At 38.1% G+C, this 21,088-nt stretch overlaps 1 protein-coding gene across 1 annotated transcript in view; it reads right to left on the bottom strand.

Annotated features, from left to right (window-relative positions):
- Positions 1 to 21,088, bottom strand: part of Ranbp2 (RAN binding protein 2) — a 56,773-nt gene that overhangs the window by 23,409 nt on the left and 12,276 nt on the right. The window contains exons 5-18 of the mRNA XM_027388341.2: positions 20,617 to 20,847; positions 20,145 to 20,290; positions 17,201 to 17,393; positions 14,591 to 14,678; positions 13,002 to 13,211; positions 11,181 to 11,362; positions 10,922 to 11,097; positions 10,637 to 10,760; positions 8,933 to 9,094; positions 8,572 to 8,709; positions 8,350 to 8,496; positions 6,580 to 6,759; positions 6,400 to 6,483; positions 2,813 to 2,948 (exon numbers count right to left, since the gene is read on the bottom strand). Coding sequence (XP_027244142.1) covers positions 2,813 to 2,948; positions 6,400 to 6,483; positions 6,580 to 6,759; positions 8,350 to 8,496; positions 8,572 to 8,709; positions 8,933 to 9,094; positions 10,637 to 10,760; positions 10,922 to 11,097; positions 11,181 to 11,362; positions 13,002 to 13,211; positions 14,591 to 14,678; positions 17,201 to 17,393; positions 20,145 to 20,290; positions 20,617 to 20,847 — 2,197 coding nt within the window. The remainder of the gene's footprint in view (positions 1 to 2,812; positions 2,949 to 6,399; positions 6,484 to 6,579; positions 6,760 to 8,349; positions 8,497 to 8,571; positions 8,710 to 8,932; positions 9,095 to 10,636; positions 10,761 to 10,921; positions 11,098 to 11,180; positions 11,363 to 13,001; positions 13,212 to 14,590; positions 14,679 to 17,200; positions 17,394 to 20,144; positions 20,291 to 20,616; positions 20,848 to 21,088) is intronic.

Here is a 21,088-nt window from a genome sequence, read left to right on the forward strand (position 1 = left end):
TACACCTACAATCCCACCCCTCAAGCAGAGACAGACTCATTCTAAGTTTGAAGTCAGTTTTGAGCTACATCATATGGGTCCTAGTCAAGCTTGAGCTATAAAGATGCTGTCAAAAAAACAAAACAATCTCCTTGCTCCCTCCCCACTCTTTCCGTGCTCCCAATTTGCTCAGCAGATCTTGAACCTCTCCCCTTCTCCAGGGGACCATGTATGTCTCTCTTCGGGACTTCCATGTTTATTAGCTTCTTTGGCAGTGTAGATTGTAGGCTGGTAATCCTTACTCTATGTCTAAAATCCACATATGAGTGAGTATATACCATGTTTGTCTTTTTGCGATTGGGTTACCTCGCTCAATGAGAAGGGCAGAAGAAGAGGGATGCCGAGGATATGAGGGAGCAGAACGTATGAGTCAGGGGAAGAATACACGATAACAAGAATGGAGATATCATAATAGAGGGAGACATTTTTTGTTTACAGAGAAATCAGGCACTAGGGAAATGTCTGGACAGCTACAAAGATGACACCAGCTAACTATCTCAGCAACAGAGGAGAGGCTACCTTAAATGCCCTCCCCTGATTATGAGATTGATGACTGACTTATATGCCTTCATCCAGCAGCTGGTGGAAGTAGAAGCAGACACCCATAACTAATCACCCATCTGAACTGGAACCCAGATGCAGAGAAGGACCAGTGAAGAGCACAAAGGTCCAGACCAGGCTGACCTGAACATCTGGGAACTCTTGCTCCCCAGTCTGAGAGCTGGAATACCAGCATGGGACTGATCCAGACCCCAGGAACATGAGTTTCTGTGAGGAAACGTCAGAAACCTATGGGACCTCCTGTAGAAGCCCAGTATTTATCCCTAGCATAGGAGTGGACTTTGGGAGCCCATTCCATATAGAGGAATACTCCCTGAGCCAAGAAACACGGGGGTGGGCCTATGCCCTATCCCAAAGGATACGAAAGACTCTGATGACACCCTATGGAAAGCCTCACCATCCAGGGGGAGCAGAAAAGATATGTGACAGATAATGTTTTAGTTGGGGGGTGGGGAGGTAGGGGAAGACGGGTGGGAGAAGGAAACTGGGATTGTCATGTAAAACAATCCTGTTTCTAATTCAAATTAAAAAAGCTGGAAAAAAAAATAATCAATATGGATTACAGTTCTAAGTAAGTTAGTTCTTGTCCAAAATTTTTGGTGCCAAAGTATTTTAAGTTTCAGAATATTTGCATATAGCTAAAAAGATGTCTTAAAGATAGAATGCAAGCAACACTAAATTCATTCATGTTTCATAAATTCATTCAATACATATCCTGAAGGTCTGTGGGCTTGTTTCTGAGACATGGCCTCACTATGTAGACAAGGTTGGCCATAGACTTGTGATCTTCTTGGTTCAGCATCTTGAGTACTGGATTACAAGCATGTATGCCACCATACCTTGCCTATATTTTCAATGAATCTATATTTTGACAATATCCTGTCATGAGTGTATGGTGTAGAATTTTTCCACTTACGTCACTGTGTCAACACCCAAAAGTTACCAAAATCTTAATATCAGAGCCAGGAATGGTGGCAACACACACCTATAAGCCCAGCACTGGGAGGCAGAGGCACACAGATCTCTATGAATTCATGGACAGTCTGGTCTACAAAGCAAGTACCAGGACAGACAGTGCTATCTTGAAGATAGAAAAAACAAAAACCCATACTCAGTTTCAGGTTTTACAGAATTTCAGAATAGGAATAGTATTTCAGGTATCTGTCAGGTAAAAGAAATCTATTCTTATTATTATTGCTGATCACCCAGGGGCACTGTACCTGGCAAGTTGCTTCTGAGTTATGAAAATACTAGCTATATATCAGTAAACTAGCTGTATAGTAAGTAAATGGATAAACTAACACTATTAGTAACCTTGGCTCATTGGTGTTTACTTACATAGCAAAAAATGACATTCCCATACCTACCTGCATATACACAAATGCTCACAGTAATTATATGAAACAAGTATCATCTCCATAGCTTAGGAGTTAAATTATATAGCTAAAATGTAAAAAAGACTTAAAAAAAACTTACTATGGACCCAGCTGTGGGGAGTACATGTCTATAATCTTAGTACTTGGGTAGAAGAGGTGAATGAATTTTAGATAGATAGATAGATAGATAGATAGATAGACAGACAGACAGACAGACAGACAGACAGACCGACCGACCGACCAGTAAATAAATAAATAGCACGAGAACAACTCATTTTGGGCTTTCTTGTGAATATCAAGCTTCAAACTAAGGACAGAAGAGATGACTCAGTCATAAAAGGCTAGGCTCACAATCAAAATAAATTAACTTCCTGTCTCTCTAAACACCATCAAAATAACTCAAAGAGGTCTACGTTCTTATTTACTAGGCACCTCTTAGTACCTAACTATATTGGTCAACATGTTTCAATTTATAGAAACACTTCACAGTTTAGCTATGATATATATAAAAAAGATCTTAAAGCATTCCTTGAGCTTTAATATATATGGAGTTAGGTACGATTTGTTTAGTTTCTGATTGGTTTTATAAAATTTCAGTATACTAGAGTTTTGGCAAACAAGTAAATAGACATATACTGGAATATACAAAACCTCAGACAAGTTAAATTCACAAGTTACCTATTTAAATGTTGGGGGAGAATGCTCAGAGATAGAACACCTATCTAACAAGCACGAGGCTCTCCATGTTTAAGTCTCAGTACTATAGAAAAGGGTAAACAATAAAAAGGAGGGGTACTGTTTTATTGGAATCTGGGGTTGTCCAACTAACAGTTTACCTGTTAGCGGAGCCCCATGAAAAGTTTGTGATCCCTGATACCCATCAGGAGCCGGGTCTTGTCCATAATGTTCTGCAGGCCATCGATGAGGGGATGCAGAGTTATTGCTATTTAGCTTCAATTCCTGCATTTCTTTCTATTTAAAGAAAAACAAAAAAGGAATGTTAAACATTTAATTATATAATGAAAGAAACAGTCTCTGTGAACACTTAGCAAATATTTTAAATGTAAATACTTGGTGGTATCTTTTAAAATACGCTTCCCACTGGAATCTGGGTATTTGAGAACATGATTCCTTAATTTGTTAAAATTTATCTACTCTAATCATTCATTCATTCCAACTCTAGCCCAAAGAACTGATTCCCTAAATCTCACTTCATTTCTATTTTATATGTAACTAATATTAATCTTCATAAAATTTATTCCAGCCAAAACCCTTACCTACTCAAAAATTTAAGACCTAAAATTAAATTCTTTTTCTGATAATAACTGTCCTCAAGCACTTCGAGCTACCTACTTGGCTTCTCAGGTTTCCTCCCTACACTGCTCTGTTCTTAGTCAGATGATTGCTTCTCAATACTTAACCATGTGGAGGTTAAGTATTAAATTTCCAAGGTAATGACAAATTATTCACAGCAATTGAAAACAATATATGCTCAAAATTTATCACGTATGCATTCTTAGTCATACCATGCCATTAGTAAACAATATACCTCAAATAGACAGACATAGATTATAAATAGATACAGGAAAAGCATAACTGGGAACTGATCCAGATCCAACTTAAAAATGTTTTCATACCAACTCTCTCCTGCCAGACAAGATGGCAGACACACCACTGCCTTCTACATAGCCATATTATCTCTGCTACTTTTGCTAAATGACCACCCAACCAGAGCCTTACATTATGAGACTTACGAATGAATTTGTAATTTTATATATATTTTAGCTCTGCCTATCCTGGAACTCACTACATACACCAAGGTGGCCTCAACCCCAGATATCCACCTGCCTCTGCTCCCAAGTGCTGAGATTAAAAAAGGCATTCAGAACCACCGCCTGTCCTGTGTCCATCCATCTGTGCCCCCCCCATAGGAAATAATATCAAATGTATCTGGATATCAGATGACAGGTCAATTTTGAAAACAGCTTCAAAATTCTCTGCCTAGGCATCTTGTTGTGATATTTTGTTTATGATCTAATAAATAAAACCTTGCCTGAAGATCAGACTGCAAAGCTAGCCACACTAGTTAGCCTTAGAGGCCAGGCAGTGGTGGTACACACCTTTAATCCCAGCATTTGGGAGAGGCAGACAGAGCACTGTTAGTTCAAGGCCACCCTGGGCTACACAGAATTGATCTGGACTAAAAGAGGAACAGAGCTCACACAAAGGTGATCCCAGCACTTGGAATGGCACACCTTTAATCCCACTAGGGAGGTGGAGACAGGGAAGGATATGGCTGGGCGGAGAGAGGAATATAATGTGGAAGGAGACAGGAGCTCATTGCAGTCTGAGGATTCAGTCTGAGGACAGGATCACCCATTCAGTCTGAGGGAGAGGTAAGAGCTAGTGACTGGCTGCTTTGCTTCTCTGATCACTCAGCTTTCCCCCTAATATCTGACTCCTGGTTTTTATTATTAACATCAATTAGAATTGGTTCTACACATCTATCCAATTTATAACAAATGAGATCAGGAAAAAAAAAACCTAGTATATCTATCTGCTTTCTTATTCTAGAAATGCTTAATCTGGAGTAGTAGCTCACATATATAATCCCAGCATGGGGAAAATAAGCAGGAAAACTACAAGTTTGAGACCTTCCTATACTATAACCAATGTCTCAAACACATAAACAACCAAATAAATTAAAGTGTTTTAAATATTTCCTTACATCTATTTTCAATTTAAAAATAGTTCCCACTCATCTACCTACTCAACTCTGTCTAGATGCTGCACATCCACAAATAAAAGACTGCAGAAAATGACTGGTATCTGGTCCACAGTTTTAAACTTGATGTACAATATAATCCTAACTGTTACTATTAAAAGAATTTGGGAGCCTGTAAGTGCCTGCTGTACAAGCATAAAGATCTGAATTCAGACTCCAGTGTCCACATAAAAGTTGGGCCTGTTTGTGTGAACAAAAACTCTAGCACTAGAAGGTGAAGACAGGTGATTCCCCAGAGCTCACTGATCAGCCAACCTAGCCAAGTGGTGAATTCCACAATCAATGAGAATTAAAAAGGTAGAGACAACAGAGATCAGCCTCTGTGGATTCCACATGGACCCAAATGCATGGATAGACAGACACTCACACACTCTCAACACACACAATCCACATGCACACACAAACACAATAATTTTTAAAGAACTAGAAGTGTGCTGATAACTGGTTTCAACAATCCTCAAACTTTACAAAAAATAAATCAGACAAAAGTAAGAAATCTAGCACAACCACACAGACATACTTGCAGGCAAAACACCAATGAACATAAATTATATATTTTTCAAAAAGGAATCAAATTGTTCAGTAACAATAACTCAGAGGTCTGTGTAGTACCCAGTGTTGCAGGCTCACCAACTAGTGCTCTACTACATTTCCACAGAATATAATACTGAATGACTGGAACTTGTATTTTGAAACTCTAACGTGTTATCATGGTTCGTGTAACAAAAAAATAATTGTACAAATTCAAGATTTTGTTATTTAACCAGTTTTCAAAGCCAAACACTGTTGATTAAGCATACCATAATAATCATCACATAGCAAAATGTCCTTAGTACAAGATAAGGTATAGAAATAATTTAGCTCTGAAAAATCTGTACTTATAATTCTAAAACGAAGTCCACTTAAATACTATTCTATAATTATTTAAGCAGAAAAACAAGCTCAAACATTCCTAGTGATAAACTTGACATACTTTAACACCAGCCACACTGAGACATCAATCAAGAGAAATAGCTGTGAGAGTGCACAGTAGTACAAGTCAATCATATATAGCAGTAACAGCAATCATAGTCTTTTAAAGGTTTTATATTAAAAGACTCACATCTCATTTGTAGATTCAATGCAAAACAAGATATATAACTGATATATAATTGCGTGAGGAAATGAACCAAAAAGAAGAAAAAAAGAAAAAGAAAAAAAATGTTTAAAAAACAAAACAAAACAAAACAAAAAACTGGGCATAGAGAACTGGGTGATGGTGGAGTAAGCCTTTAATCCCAATACTTGGGAGGCTGGAACAAGTGGACCTCTCTGAGTTCGAGGCCAGCCTGGTCTACAGAATGCATTCCAGACAGCCAAGGCTACACAAAAAGGGGGGAGGGGGCCCACAGGGAATGATGGAAGTCTGGGTAGTAGTGCTACACACCTTTAAACCCAGCACTCTGGAGGCAGAGGCAGGGGGATCTCTGAGTTCGAGGAAAGCCTGAACTACAGACTAAGTTCTAGGACAATGGCTACACAGAAAAACACCGTGTGTATATGGGAGGAGGAGGGGAAGATAAGGAAATGATTAAAGAAGAAGAAAAAAAAAAAATCCTAGCATAAGACAGCTACATTTAGTCAAATTAAGTGGGTTACCTTAATGGCCTCTACTTGCTGGCAGATCATTTTCAGTAAAGAATTTTGATCTTCTGCCCATCGAGGTGGTGTTTTTGGAGAATACTAAACATACAAATAAGCATACAAATAATGTTAACAGTGTTTACAACATTTAGAAAAGAACATCATAATACAATGATGTGTCTCTTTTCTACTTGCCTTGTAACTTTTACTTGGTGACAGAGAGTATTTGGTAGGAGACGGTGTAGAATGTTTGATGTCTGAATCTGCACTTCGCAAGCAACCATTTTTATAAAGAGTAGCTCCTTCACTGTAGTCCTCAAGTTCCTGCATAACTGAGTTCAGCATCTCTTTTACAGACTCAAGGGGAACAGGCAACTAAAACAAAGAGGTTTTAGTTTGTAAAAATACACCAAAACAGTATCTTAAGAAATGAGGCTGGAGAGATGGCTCAGTAGTTAAGATCACTGGCTGCTTTTCCAGAGGACCTGGGTTCAATTCCCAGAACCCATATGACAGCTCACAACTGTCTGTAACTCCCATCCCAGGGCACACTCACACAAATATACATGTCAATAAAACAAAAATAAATCTTAAAAAAAAAAAAAAAGAATCTTAAGAAATAAAGAATTCTGTTTTATTACACTGTTCACATTTTCCTCACTTCTTTGAGACAGGATCTCATGCTATAGTCCAGGGTACTCTTGAATTCTCAGTCCTGCCTCAGCCTTTTGTGAAGACTACATGTGTGCACCACAGGACATTTTGACAAGCTTTTTGTTTGTGTGTATGTTTTTTTTGAGACAGGTTTTCTGTGTAGCTTTGGAGCCTGTCCTGGAACTCATTCTGTAGACCAGTCTGACCTCGAACTCACAGAGATCCATCTGCTTCTGCCACCCAAGTGCTGGGATTGATTAAAGGCATACGCCAACACCAATGGACTTTAACGAGTATTTTTACACACGTTAAGTTATACATACAAAGGCATTACAGAATCTAAAGTCTAAGTTGTTTCTACTTCTATAAGTCATAGTGATGAAAGTGAACTTTGGAAGCTTTTCCATATGGACAAAGTTACTGATTCTTCTAATATATTTTAGAGTAAATATAGATTCTAGCTGAAATGCACCAGACAATATAAACCCTAAAAGCAGCTTAATAAAGGCAACAAACAAAATACTCAGAAGGAATGCTAAACATAACATCAGTATAAACACGAACAGCTAGTTCACAGGAAACAAGAAAAAAATATTCTGATTCACTGTACCAAAATTCATTAAGAACTAGTCCTCAACTTATCATATTCTTTTTTTGTTGTTGTTGTTTTTTGTTTTTTGAGACAGGGTTTCTCTGTGGCTTTGGAGCCTATCCTGGAACTCGCTCTTGTAGACCAGGCTGGTCTCTGGTCTCGAACTCACAGAGATCTGTCAGCCTCTGCCTCCCAAGTGCTGGGATTAAAGGCGTGCGCCACCACTGCCAGGCTATCATATTCATTTTGATTACATGACAAAATGACGAAATTGCTGTCTATCTTAGAAACCAGTATGTATCTAGATACCAGTGTGTGTGTGTGTGTGTGTGTGTGTGTGTGTACGCGCGCGCTGTTCATATTCACAAGTGCATGTGCAGGAATGTGTGTACATGTGTGCATGTAGAAGCCAGAGACTGATCGAATCGAGGGATGGCCTCTCATGTGGTGTCATGACCACATGGATTGCTTGAGTGCTGGGTAATCTTGGACACTCACATGTCTACAACAATCTTTCAGCCCCAACTTACAAGGTTCTGTTGTTGTTTTTTAAAGAGATACCAAACCTAAGGTAAAGAAAGTAAATGAAGCATTCACACTACACACAAGCCTCTGATACATGTAATATAAGGCATACTAAAAGATTTAAGAATTACCAAGATATAAAACCTGGGCAGTTATAAATAACACTAAACTACAGACAACAACCCATAACTTACTTTCTGAACCACAGAGATATTTGAATCACTGTCATCTAAAATCTTTATCAGGTAGTCCCGAGTCTTTCTCAGATAATTTTTGCATTCTTCTTGTTCTTCAGGAGACAGGGCATCATTTTCAATATCTTCAGCTTTCCTGTGAAAAATCTATACAAAATACAATTAGATTTTCAAAGCAAACAAAGGAACAAACAAACAAAATTCAATTCCCACGTCACTTACCAGTGCAAGATTCCAGTAAGAAACTACATTTTTAATAGATTCAAAAGCAGTCATGGCACCTTCTATATTCCCATTAACAGCATCCAATATAGCAAATGTTATATGTGCATCTTCTTCATAGTCTCCAATTTCAGATGCCTAAATACATTGAGGAGTAGCTGTTAGTTAAACTGCTTTCAACCCAAATTATTTCTAGAATATATCTTATCTAAACACAATTAACATTTCATTATGGTCAAAATTTTGGCAGCTACATGATTTAGAAAACAATACTAATATTAAATAGCAAAGTAACTACTTTAGTATTATCTATTTGTATGTAAATTACACATGCAGTTAATTCATTAGAGTTCATTATTACCTGAATATCCACACTATGGAAATGTTTAAACAGAGGATCGATAGGTTCAGGAATACTAGTCTTCTTTCTGATCATCTTCAACAATGGCAAAACTTTCCTCCAATAATGAACACTTCTGCCTATGTATTCCCGTTGATCATAAAAAGAATTAAGACTGCTGCCCTAAAAAAGAAAGTCAAAAGTCCGACAACTTAATAGTTTAGAGAAATGACAAAAATTTCAAAATTAAATTGAATATCAAAAAAAGTTACTGCGGCCAGGAGTTAGTGGCACATGCCTTTAATCCCAGCACTTGGGAAGCAGAGGCAGGTGGATCTCTGTGAGTTCGAGGCCAGCCTGGTCTCCAGAGCGAATGCCAGGATAGGCTCCAAAGCTACAGAGAAACGCTGTCTCATAAAACCCAAAACCTTACTGCCTCTACTATGCAAAAAAGATGTGTTACATATGTTTATGCAGCATAATATTACTTTAACTATGTGAAGGTGTGTTCCATTTGTTTCTGCTGCCTTTGTTAATGATGTAAAGATGTGTAATCTTTGTTTATGCTGCATTTGTTTAATTATGTAAGGTGTGTTGCATTTGTTTCACCTTGACTGTCTAATGCACTTGGTTGGTCTAATAAAGACCTGAACGGCTAATAGCTAGGCAGAAAAGGGATAGATGAGGCTGATGGGCAGAGGGAATAAATCGGAGGAGAAATCTAGGCTCAGACAATGAACATAGGATACACCCAGAGCCAGAAGCCAGTCAGTTGCCAGTCAGACACAAGAAGCAGTGAAAGTAAGATGTACAGAAAGAAAAGGTAAAAAGCACAGAGGCAAACGGTAGATAAAAAGAAACAAGTTAATTTAAAAGAGCTAGCTAGAGACAGGCAGTGGTGGCATATGCCTTTAATCCCAGCACTAGGGAGGCAGACACAGGTGGATCTCTGTAAATTCAAGGCCAGACTGGTCTTCAGAGCTAGTTTCAGGACAGCTAGGGCTACACAGAGAAACCCTGTCTCACAAAACCAAAGAGCTGGCTAGAAAGGAGGCTAAGTTAGGCCAAGCATCCAAAACTAATAAGTCTCCGTGTTATGAGCTGTTTGGTTACCCAAAAGAAAAAGCTAGTATACCTACCAATTAGTCAGCCCAGTCTATTTTTGAGAGTTGTCATTTTTAAGGTGGGCATGGTGGCACACAACTATAATCTTGGTACTTGGGATGCAGAGGTAATCTGATTAGTAGTTCAAGTTCATTCTTGGCCACATACCAAGATCAAGGCCAGCTTAGGCTATGTGAGACACTATATCATATTCCATCTATAGCTCACCCTCACCCCGCCGTGCCTGAAACAAAACCTTCCATTTTTAGATAATCAAATCAACCCCTGAAAGTTAACACTGGTCAAAAAGCTAAATTACTACATCCAATCTAATACATAGCACATACTAAGTACTAGGTAGTAATACACTAATCACTTAATGTGTAAATACATTAAATTTATTATGGAAATGCATTAAATTTATTATGTTTAAGGCAATGTTATTTTTTTGTTTTTCCAGACAGGGTTCCTCTGTATAATAGCACTGGCTGTCCTAGAACTCAGTTTGTAGACCAGGCTGACATTGAACTCAAAGAGATCTGCCTGCCTGCCTGCCTGCCTCTGCCTCCTGGGGTAAACCAATGTTCTTAAACACACACACACACTCTTAACTGAACTCACTGTTTTCTGAAGACACTGTGCCCAATGCACAAGCAGAGCAGGCTGAAGGCCATGCTTTTCTTGGCCTCTCAGAGTGTTTATTTCACGCTGAACTAGAAGTCGCAATTTTGCTGATGTTCCAGGTCTAAAAAAGTTTAACAGAATGAGCTACTTTAAAGAAATGCAGTTCAACACTTAACATATATGCTGTCACATAATAAATGAAACCCTTTACATGAGAATGTAATTAAATCCCTAGTAAAAGCCAAGCCATGAGTTAAAGGATTATTATTGTGTATGACTTACGCTGCCTTTCTGTGAATCAGAGCACAAACCGCATCCCACCAGGATTTCTGTCTTTCTGTACAAAGCTGTCTGCAGACAGGAAGTGGCAAACAAAGCGGCTGATAGGAAGTGTGATGAGAATTACACTTCTCCTTTAGCTGTAAGTGGCTGGTATATATAACTCCAAGTAAGAATACCTGTTTCATTTTTAAAAAACAGTGAGTTAGAAAAGCAAATTACAAAGACTCAAAATATTTAACTAATTATAATCATTGCTTACTTCAAGATCTAAAATACATATTGATTCAGGTGCATTTGTTTCAAGCCTTGAGGTTTCCTGAGGCAAATGATGAAAGAGCTGTTTTAGCCATTTTCGAATTGCTGGTAAGGTAGGAAGTGAATTCCATTGTAGGCCAAGCCAGGTAAGGTGCTGAAGACTACCATTATGTGCTCGAATGGCACCTGAAACAAAGGGGAAAAACTGACCATGTAAAGTACACTTTCTTTGGGTCTTTAGTTTACCAAAATAAACAATTAAGCACACTTTCTTTGGACCTGTAGTCTACCAAAATAAACAACTAAGCTAATATTAATTACAAACTGCTTTTCTGTTTCAAAACTGAAGAATAGCAAAATTTCACATTTTAATTGAATGCATTCACACTTTATAAATTTTGTTTTGATTTGCTTGGGTTACTTAAGACAAGGTTTCTCTGTTATAGCCCTGGCTATGTGGGAACTCACTCTGTGGCCTCAAACTCAAGAAATTCACCTGCCTCTACCTCCTGAATGATTGTATTAAAATAGTGTGCTACCACAACCAGCCACACTTTATAAATTTTAATAAGAAAAGGTGTAAACGAGAAACCTTTTTTGTTGTCTGTTTTTATTTTGTTTTTTTTTTCCAGACATGGTTTCTCTGTGTAGCTTTGGAGCCTGTCCTGGAACTACAGGTTATCTAAGAAAGTAAGAACTCATCAATCAATCAATCAATCAATTTGAAAAACCAATCTCACAGAACCAGCAAATAATGCCTACCTCATAAAAATTTTGAAAAGATCTTCCTTTCAATAAGAAGTCACTAAGTAACAATCAAATACTATTCAATTAACTTAGGGGCATAGAAAAAGCATTTTTTTTTAACCTACAAGAAATTTACTACTGAAAAGCCAATGGGTTTCTGGAAGTAAAGGAAGTCCAAGTTTTCTAGAAATGCTAGCATTTTAGCAATTTGCAAGAGACAAAGTAGTAAGTACTTCAGTAATATCAGTTTTAAGAATCTCCAAGGAATTAATTTTAAAACATATACTACTGCATACACTATCTATTAATGAAGTTCTTGCACACTCTCCCCTTTGTAATCATCACCACACATCTGTAAGGATGAAGTACTTCAGGTTGTACGAGGACACTAAAAAGGTCAGCAGAAAGAGGTCATCTACAATGAATAGGTACAGGGAGAAAAGGCTAATGGCACAACTGTCCATATGGGCATTCACCCCAGCAAGGTGGTTGGTTGCCACTGGTCTAAAGATGACAAAAAAAATCCTAGAACATAAAGCCAAATTTCACCAAGTAGAAAAAGACAAGGGCAAACACAAGGAAGAAAACTGGGAAAATGCATTTATTAAAACCAGGTTAAATAAGACCAGGATCTCAGCACTTGAGAAACAGAGGCAGGTGGATCTCTGTGAGTGTAAGGCCATGATTGTCTACATAGCTAATTCTAGGCCAGGCATAGTAAGACCGTGTCTCAAAACAAAACAAAAATATACTATTACAATAAAAAGTTCTCAGTATTATATTATTTTAATAGTACAAAGAAACTGTAAGCAAGTTGGATACTGAATAATACAAAGTACAAAGCAAAAATACATACATAAGTATATACTATAAGATAGAAAATTCACAATAGACATTCACAAATAGTATAAATAACCATTTCAAAGAAAAAGTATGTCTCATCTACACTCAAACTCCTTAACTTCCATCTCCTGCCAAAGTAAACCTGGGAAGAATTCAATAAAATATTAAGACTGTGAGTCTTCCTGGTATAAATGGATTACGACAAAGAGCATTTCCCTTGAAAGTTACAACTTACCAGTATCATATCTAGCCAAGTCATCAGGGTCTGGTACTTGTCCATCAAGGTTTCCAATATCATCATTACCAAGGAAAGATCTATCCTTGGATGATGGACTGGAAAACAGAGCATCACAGAGCGCAGACTGGCCACTTTTATTAGCAAAAGATTCTACAACCTCCTTTAGAAAGTCTTGCTTGCCACGACTTAAATTTAACAACATGTGCCCTGAAAAACAAATTATTTCCACCATTTTATGCTAAAACACCAGTTTTATTTACTCACATCTCAATCATTTCACTGAAACACCCAAGAGGGAAACAAGACCATTATCTCAGACCTCATCTTCCAACCCCCAAATCATAGCTGGTCAACAAAAATGGTATTTTATAGAAAACAATAAAATATAGGTTTCACAGTATGTGTGTCTACATAGTAAAAGAAAAGGGGGGTGGGAGACAAAACACATAAAAAATGCTAAAGGAATTTGTGTTTTAGAAAAACAGGATTTAAATGCCCCTCAGACACAGCAAGACCAAGCCCTAATGCTCTGACCTAATACAATGATGGCTAAAACTGACTTCCCAGATTCTTGCTGTCTTTAAATAGTTTTAAGGAAGTTCTTATTTGCAGCCTCTACTGATGAAATATTTTATTCCATAAGTTTAAAGTAACAACTTGCTTTAAGGGCCGAAGAGAAGGCTCCATGGTTAAGAGCACTGGCAGCTCTTCCAGGGGTCCTGAGTTCAATTCCTATCAACACAGGGTGGCTCACTACCATCTATCATGGGATCTGATGCCCTCTTCTGACATGCAGGCATGCATGCTGACAGAGCACTCATACACATAAAATAATTCTTTTTAAAAAAAGATTTGTTTCAAGCCACTACTTGGATTAAACTATTACATACTACACCATGGATGAACCTTGAAAATCATACTATAAGAAATATATAGTCACCCAAACCCCCACATTTTATATAATTCCATTTAGGCAATAAGTCTCCATTCATAAAGAGCAGTGTTTACAAGCAATGGTGTTAAATGGTCAGCAAATGTTTTTGGCTAAAGAAGTGTTTTTACACACTCAAGATGGATGCTCTAGCACCTAGACAGAGAAGTTATCTCCACTGGGAAGCAAAGTGAAGTAGGTTCTAATTTTAAAGACTGCATTGAGAATTGGGGATTTAGCTCCAAGGTAGAATCTATGGTAGACCTATCAATTACCAGGTCCCAGGTTCAGTCCTCATCTCCCTACCCCATATAATGGTTTTGTTGTGGGTTTTTTCCCTAGATAAAAGCCATGCCGACTACTTTTATCTAACATGCAAAAATAACAAGTAATCATGAGAAATTATCTCTGGATACTAGACTTTAACCTAAGGAGTCTAATAAAATTTCAGATCTTCGAATGGCAAGATGGCTCAGTTGTTGAGGGGACTTGCCACCAAGTCTGAGGACCTGAGTTTTCAATCCCTAGAGCCCACATAATAAATAATCAACTTATGAGTTATGTACAGTATGAGAATACAAAGAACAAATAAATGTAACAATTTTTTTAAGTTTTTACCATTTTAGGATTTAATCAGTTAAAATATTATTGTTACCTGATTGGCTAAGTCGATCATGGGCCATCATTTCCAGGAGATTTTGTCCAGCTTCTCCTTTTATTAATTTAACCTTTGGTCTTGGAATCTGACAATTTTAAAATAAAAATAATCTAATTCAATGATATTCATATTTACAAGAGTCAGATGTTCCTTATTACTTTTAAATAAGAGCCAGTTACGCCTGGCGGTGGTGGTGCACACCTTTAATCCCAGCACTCGGGAGGCAGTGGCAGGTGGATCTCTGTGAGTTCGAGGCCAGATTGGTCTACAGAGTGAGTGCCAGGATAGGCTCCAAAACTACATAGAGAAACCATTTCTAGAAAAACCAGAAAAAAAAAAAAAAAAAAAGCCAGTTAATGATTAAACTGAATTGGAAAACAGCTGACAAGCAAGAAATTTATGTACTCCATTAAAAAAAAGTACAAAGATTATTTTTATTATGGTGTAGCAGATACAACAGAAGAACCTGCTGTGTTCAAGGCCTGCCTGGGCTACACATGGACATCCAGGCAAATCAGGGCTATAAAAGATCCTGTCAAACACCTACAACCCATTGAACATGGAGAAGTGGAGCTGGTCCCTAACTAGAGCCTTCATCCCTATGGACTAGTATTCATGGGAAAATACTCTTCACATTACCAACAGAGAAAGGTAAACACCAATCCAACCACAAACCCTTCAATCTACAATAGTGATCAGCCTACAAGATACACTGGTGCAATAGTGGCACAAAGCTTGTGGGAGTAACCAGCCAATAACTAATGTGACTTAAGGCCCACTCCATGAGAGGGAACCCATGCCCAATGCTGCTTCGGTAGCCAAAAAACTGAGATTAAATAGGCCAGTGACCTATGGAAAAACCAAATACTACTACTGTTCTGTTAAAGCAATAGTGAAATAAAATGACTCCCAACAACATTTTGCTATACTCATAAATCCTTGCAGGACTCAAATAACATTAGAGAAGCTTTCTCCCACAGCACATAGGAGACCCACAGCCAGACAATATGCAGAGTGAAAGACCTTGGAAAGAAAGACAATGCCCCCTTATCCCCATTCCCAGATCTCAGGGAACTCTGCAGAAGAGGAAGTAGAAAGAGTGTAAGAGCCAGAGAGGACAGAGGACACCAAGAAATCAAGGCCTTCTAGACACGACAGGGCTGGTGCACATATGAACTCAGAGACTGTAACAAATACACAGGGCCTGCATCACATGGAATTCTAGACCTGGGAGTGGACAAAGTTCCCATTCCTGACCCAGAAGCTATCTTCAATTGAGACACTTGCAAAGGAAAATTTAATTTCTTTCAAGGGAGTCTCACTGGAGAAACAAACTTTTCCCATCATACCAAGAAAGGGTTTCTCTGTGTAGCTCTGGGTGTCCTGGAACTCACTCTGTAGAGGAGGCTGGTCTCAAACTCACAGAGATCTGCCTACCTCTGCCTCCGGAATGCTAGGATAAAGGGTGTGTACCACTGCCACCACCCAGTGAAACAAACCACTGTTAAGGGTAGGTCCCATGCTCAGCAGTAACTACAAAATGAACTCAGGGGAAACTTTGGAGGTTCTCTGTCTCATAATATTGAGTCAGGGAAGTTTTTTGCTTCTTTTTTCTACTTTACAGGTCCTTAGATAAGCTTCAAGTTTGGGATTTTTATGAGATTCCTAAGTGTGCAAATGTGTGTCTACATCTATACACATTTCTTGTGCTTTTGTGCTTTTTCTTTGGCTCTCTTTCATTTGGTTTTATCATACTCCAATTTGTTTTTGTTTTCTTACTATTATTCCTTAGATGCCTGTTTGTTTTCTAATAAAAACAGAAAGTGTGTGGATCAAGATGGGACGAATATAGGGAGGAACTGAGAGAAGCAGGGAGAAGGGAAACTGTAATCTGAATACATTGTATGAAAAGTATTTTCAATAAAAGAAAAGAAATGGAGAAAGGGAGAGGATCAGAGAAAAGACAGAGAGGGAGAGAAGGAAGACAGGAGTGAAAGGGGAGGAGAGAGAGAGGGTACAAAAAAAGATATGGGAGGGAAAAGACGGAGGTAGAAAAGGAGAGAGAGGAGGGAAAGGAGGAAAGAAGAGACAGTGGGAGGGAAGAGGGGAGGATATCTGGCCCACATATAACTTTGAATAAAGCTTGACCCACATTTAAATTTTCATCTTTAGGGGCTGGAGAGATGATTTAGAAGTTAAGAGCACTGTCAGCTCTCAACTGTCCGTAACTCCAGTTCCAAGGAATTCAACACCATCATACACACATACATGAAAGCAAAACATCAATGCACATGAAATAAATCATTAATAATAATGTAAATAAAATTTCATCCTCAATATTATGTTCTCAGATATGGCCAAGCTTACAAATCAAACTCTTCAAAATGGCCTCCAAACTAATAAATACTGACTGTCCACAAGAATGCATCAAAACATGTTTCACCAAACAGTATGTTCATCTTGTTACAGTTATTCATCAAACTTTTAGCTTAACTTTAACACAATGTTTACTCACATATTTTTATTATACACTGTGACATACCTCTATGAGAACATGATAAAGTCTTCCTGAAATGACAACTGTACCTAAAAATGGAAAAGGCTTACCTGAAATGCTATGAGATAGCACAATGCAGCCAGCTCAGAGAGAGCTCGCCATTGGATGTCACTGTGCTGACCCATCTTTAAAAGCAGAGAGCCAACATGCATGTAGAAATGTCCTTTCATTTCTAGGTAAGTAGCTGACAGCTCATCATTTCCACCCACAGAAGATTTCACAGACAGAAGAGCACTATCAAAACTGTAGGAATAAAAGAGTAAATGGATACTCTACCTACCACACTGTGACTAATCAGTGTCATAATTTAATTCAATACAAAATTACTAAGGCTTATTTTAAACTTCACCTTCCACATTCACACACCTATTACCCTTCACAGAGAAGCACCCTAGACAATAATCACAGATCAAACACTAGTGGGAATTTTCATCCAGTAGTTACAATACTTAAACACACTCTACATTGATATCCCACTCCAAAATAGCTATTATCACAAAATAGACATATTGATAAAATGTGAATATTTAATAGCAAATGATGACACGAACAGTTCAGAAATTATTTTTCTTTTCTTTTTTTTTTTTTGTTTTGTTTTTTCGAGACAGGGTTTCTCTGTGGCTTTGGAGGCTGTCCTGGAACTAGCTCTTGTAGACCAGGCTTGAACTCACAGAGATCCGCCTGCCTCTGCCTCCCGAGTGCTGGGATTAAAGGTGTGCACCACCACGGCCCGGCTCTTTTTTATTTTTTTTTTTAACTTAGTTTTTGCCGGGTGTTGGTGGCGCACACCTTTAATCCCAGCACTCCGGAGACAGAGGCAGGTGGATCTCTGTGAGTTTGAGCCCAGCGTGGTCTACAAGAACTAGTTCCAGGACAGCCTCCAAAGCCACAGAGAAACCCTGTCTCGAAAAAACAAAAGAAAATGAAAATAAATAAACAGGTTTTTTGTTTTTTTTTTTTTTTTTTTAAGATTTATCGATTTATTATGTATACAGTGTTCTGTCTGCATGTATGCCTGCAAGGCCAGGAAAGGGAACCAGATCTCATTACAGGTGGTTGTGAGCCACCATGTGGTTGCTGGGAATTGAAGTCAGGAACTCTTGAAGAGCAGTCAGTGCTCTTAACCTCTGAGCCATCTCTTCAGCCCTATTTTTATTTTCTATAGTACTTAACATTTTCAAATCTAATGATCAATCTCTACAAGACTACAACTGGGTGAAGGACTACTCTAAAGCAGCTTATCATAAGAAATAGAGCAACATATTTTTAAGCAAATAAGGTCTGAGGATTTTTATGGGTTCTCAAAGACCTCTTAGGGGGGACCCCCTGAGCTTAAACCTATTTCTGTAGTAATACTAAGAAACAAGAAATGCTTTGCCCTTTATACTCATTTTCTCACATAGGTATAAATTTTTTTTAGAGACTTCATATGACACAATATACATTCTCAAGCTTTGTTATTTAAGAAACTCTTGTTTTGCTGGGCATTGGTAGTTCATGCCTGGAAAAACCCCAGCACTCGGGAGGCAGAGGCAGGCAGATCTCTGTGAGTTCGAGGCCAGCCTAGTCTACAAAGTGAGTTCCAGGAACAGCCATAGCTGTTACACAAAGAAACCCTGCCTCAAAAAACCAAAGGGGGGGGGTGGTTGCTGGGAATTGAACTCAGGACCTCTGGAAGAGCAGCCAGTGCTCTTAGCCACTGAGCCATCTCTCCAGAGCCCCCCCCCCCCCCCCCCCCGCAAAAAAAACTTTTGTTTTTCATAAACAATGTTATTATGAGGTTATTTGTTATCATGAATTAAGAATTTTTCAACAACCCTTGAATTTGTTTGTTTGGTTGTTTGGTTGGTTTTGTTTTTGTTTGTTTTGGCTTTTCAAGACAGGGTTTCTCTTAATTCACTCTGTAGATCAGGCTGGTCTCAAGCTCAGAGATCCTCCTGCTTCTGCCTCCCAATCCACAAAGACCCAACAATCTTTTACTTTTTGTTTTGGCTTTTTGAGACAAGGGTTTCTCTGTGTAGCCCTGGTCATCTTCGAACTTGATCTATAGTATAGGCTAGCCTCAAACTCAGAGATCAGCCTGCCTCTGCCTCCCTCCTCTACATGAGCCTCCAGCACCTAGCCAATCCTCTACTTTCAAAGTCAAGCAGTGGTCCACATTTGGCCCATAAACTCCATCCCCTGTCCTTATACAAATAAATCTAAGTGGTTTTTTTTTTTTTTTTAAATAATATGAAATCTGATTAAGGAAAACAAAAACAAAAACAAAGAGCCAGACGGTAGTGACAGGTAGAGCTCTGTGAGTTCAAGGTCAGCTAGGGATACCTGTCTTGAAAAATCAAAAAGGAAAGAAAAGAAAGTTTATTCATTATATTTGAGTTACTTTGTTTCTAAGCCAAAACAATGTTTTCTGAAATAGTAGTGATGCTAGGTGCTTGTACTAGCAAATCTGAACCTGGCCACTGAACAACAAAAGCTGTTATATGGTTTTTACTCAAAATTACATTAAAAATAAAATGTGATACATCAGAACATTCATTTTAATGTCAAACTATTAAGCATGCCAAAATGGAATATTAAGCTAGAAGACTAATTTTGAGAGGTACTATAAGAAATTTCTGGGGAGGACAATAAAGTCAGAGGGTAAAGGCATTTATACGTTTATAGCCAAGCCTGATGAGTACATTCTCCAGGACCCACAAAAGTAGAAGGGCAGAACCAACTCCTATAAATTATCCTCTGACCTCCACACCTGCACTATATGGCATGTGACAGCACATACGTAAGAGAATGTAATCTTAAAATTACTCCCCAAAAATCTCTAAATATAACATTCCCATAAAAGTAATATTCCTGAAAGTGCTTTATTGCATGAACATGGGTAAATTAGAGGAATGCTAAGGATGTAAAGAAACCTACACCAATACTACAAAAACGAAAACCTGTCATTTGGCTGTGTTAGTGCACACGTTCACACTCTCAACATCAACATACCTTTCCAGTAGTTCTCTACTTTCTTGCACATCTCTGGTGGCAAGTGTAAGAAGCATAAGGTTAGCATAGGCTAGAAGTAAGTCTTTATTGGTTGCTCTCCAAGTACTTTTATCAGAATCCAAACACTGCAGAGACTCCAAATATTCCTATATTTTTTTTAAGAAAAACACAGTAAGTTATCACACTGTAACATATTTTGAGAAACTGACCATTGTATGCCTACAAACTTCTTGGCCCATTCTTATTATAACTGTGTTAAAATGACAACTTTTACACTAGCCTTACCCACCCCCAAAAAAAGAACCACCAAATACATACCAGATTTATTCTCCCAATCAATTTAAATTTAGCTTGGCAAAAATTTCATTTTATAGTTGTTCTATGTGAGAAATTTAAATGTTGGAGAACAGAAATACGAAGAAATGTATGGTAACCATCCATCTAGAAATGGAGAGAAATAGCTTTCACCTACCTTAAGAGTCTGTACAACACATGAATTCCATTCTAAACTTGAGCGTAAAGTTACGTTCCTCTCTGCTTCATGGCAGTGGGCCACAGCATCCTTCAATCTTTTATTTGAACGATAAAGCTCTACTAGTCGGATATTCACATGAACATCATCAGGTCTTGCATAAAGTTCTGACTGAATCAAGTCAAAAAGTTTATTCCATCCATCTTCACCTTTACAATCTAAAAGTTGTTCCTATTTGGGAGAAAAAGTCATTAAGTGTCAAGTAATATCCATACAACTTTAAACAAGCCACTGGTCCATGTAAGTCTTCAACTATGACTAACTCTACAAAAGTACACTATGTACTCTTTCACAGTTATTTCCAGATATTAACAACCCCATGTGCAAAGTAGCACTCAGCTACTAGAGGTATGGAATTTAAAGTTTCTTCACTCACCACTACTACCTCCAAATCACAAGTTCTCCCACACTT

The sequence above is a fragment of the Cricetulus griseus genome (genome assembly GCF_003668045.3).
Source record: "Cricetulus griseus strain 17A/GY chromosome 1 unlocalized genomic scaffold, alternate assembly CriGri-PICRH-1.0 chr1_1, whole genome shotgun sequence".
NCBI lineage: Eukaryota > Metazoa > Chordata > Mammalia > Rodentia > Cricetidae > Cricetulus > Cricetulus griseus.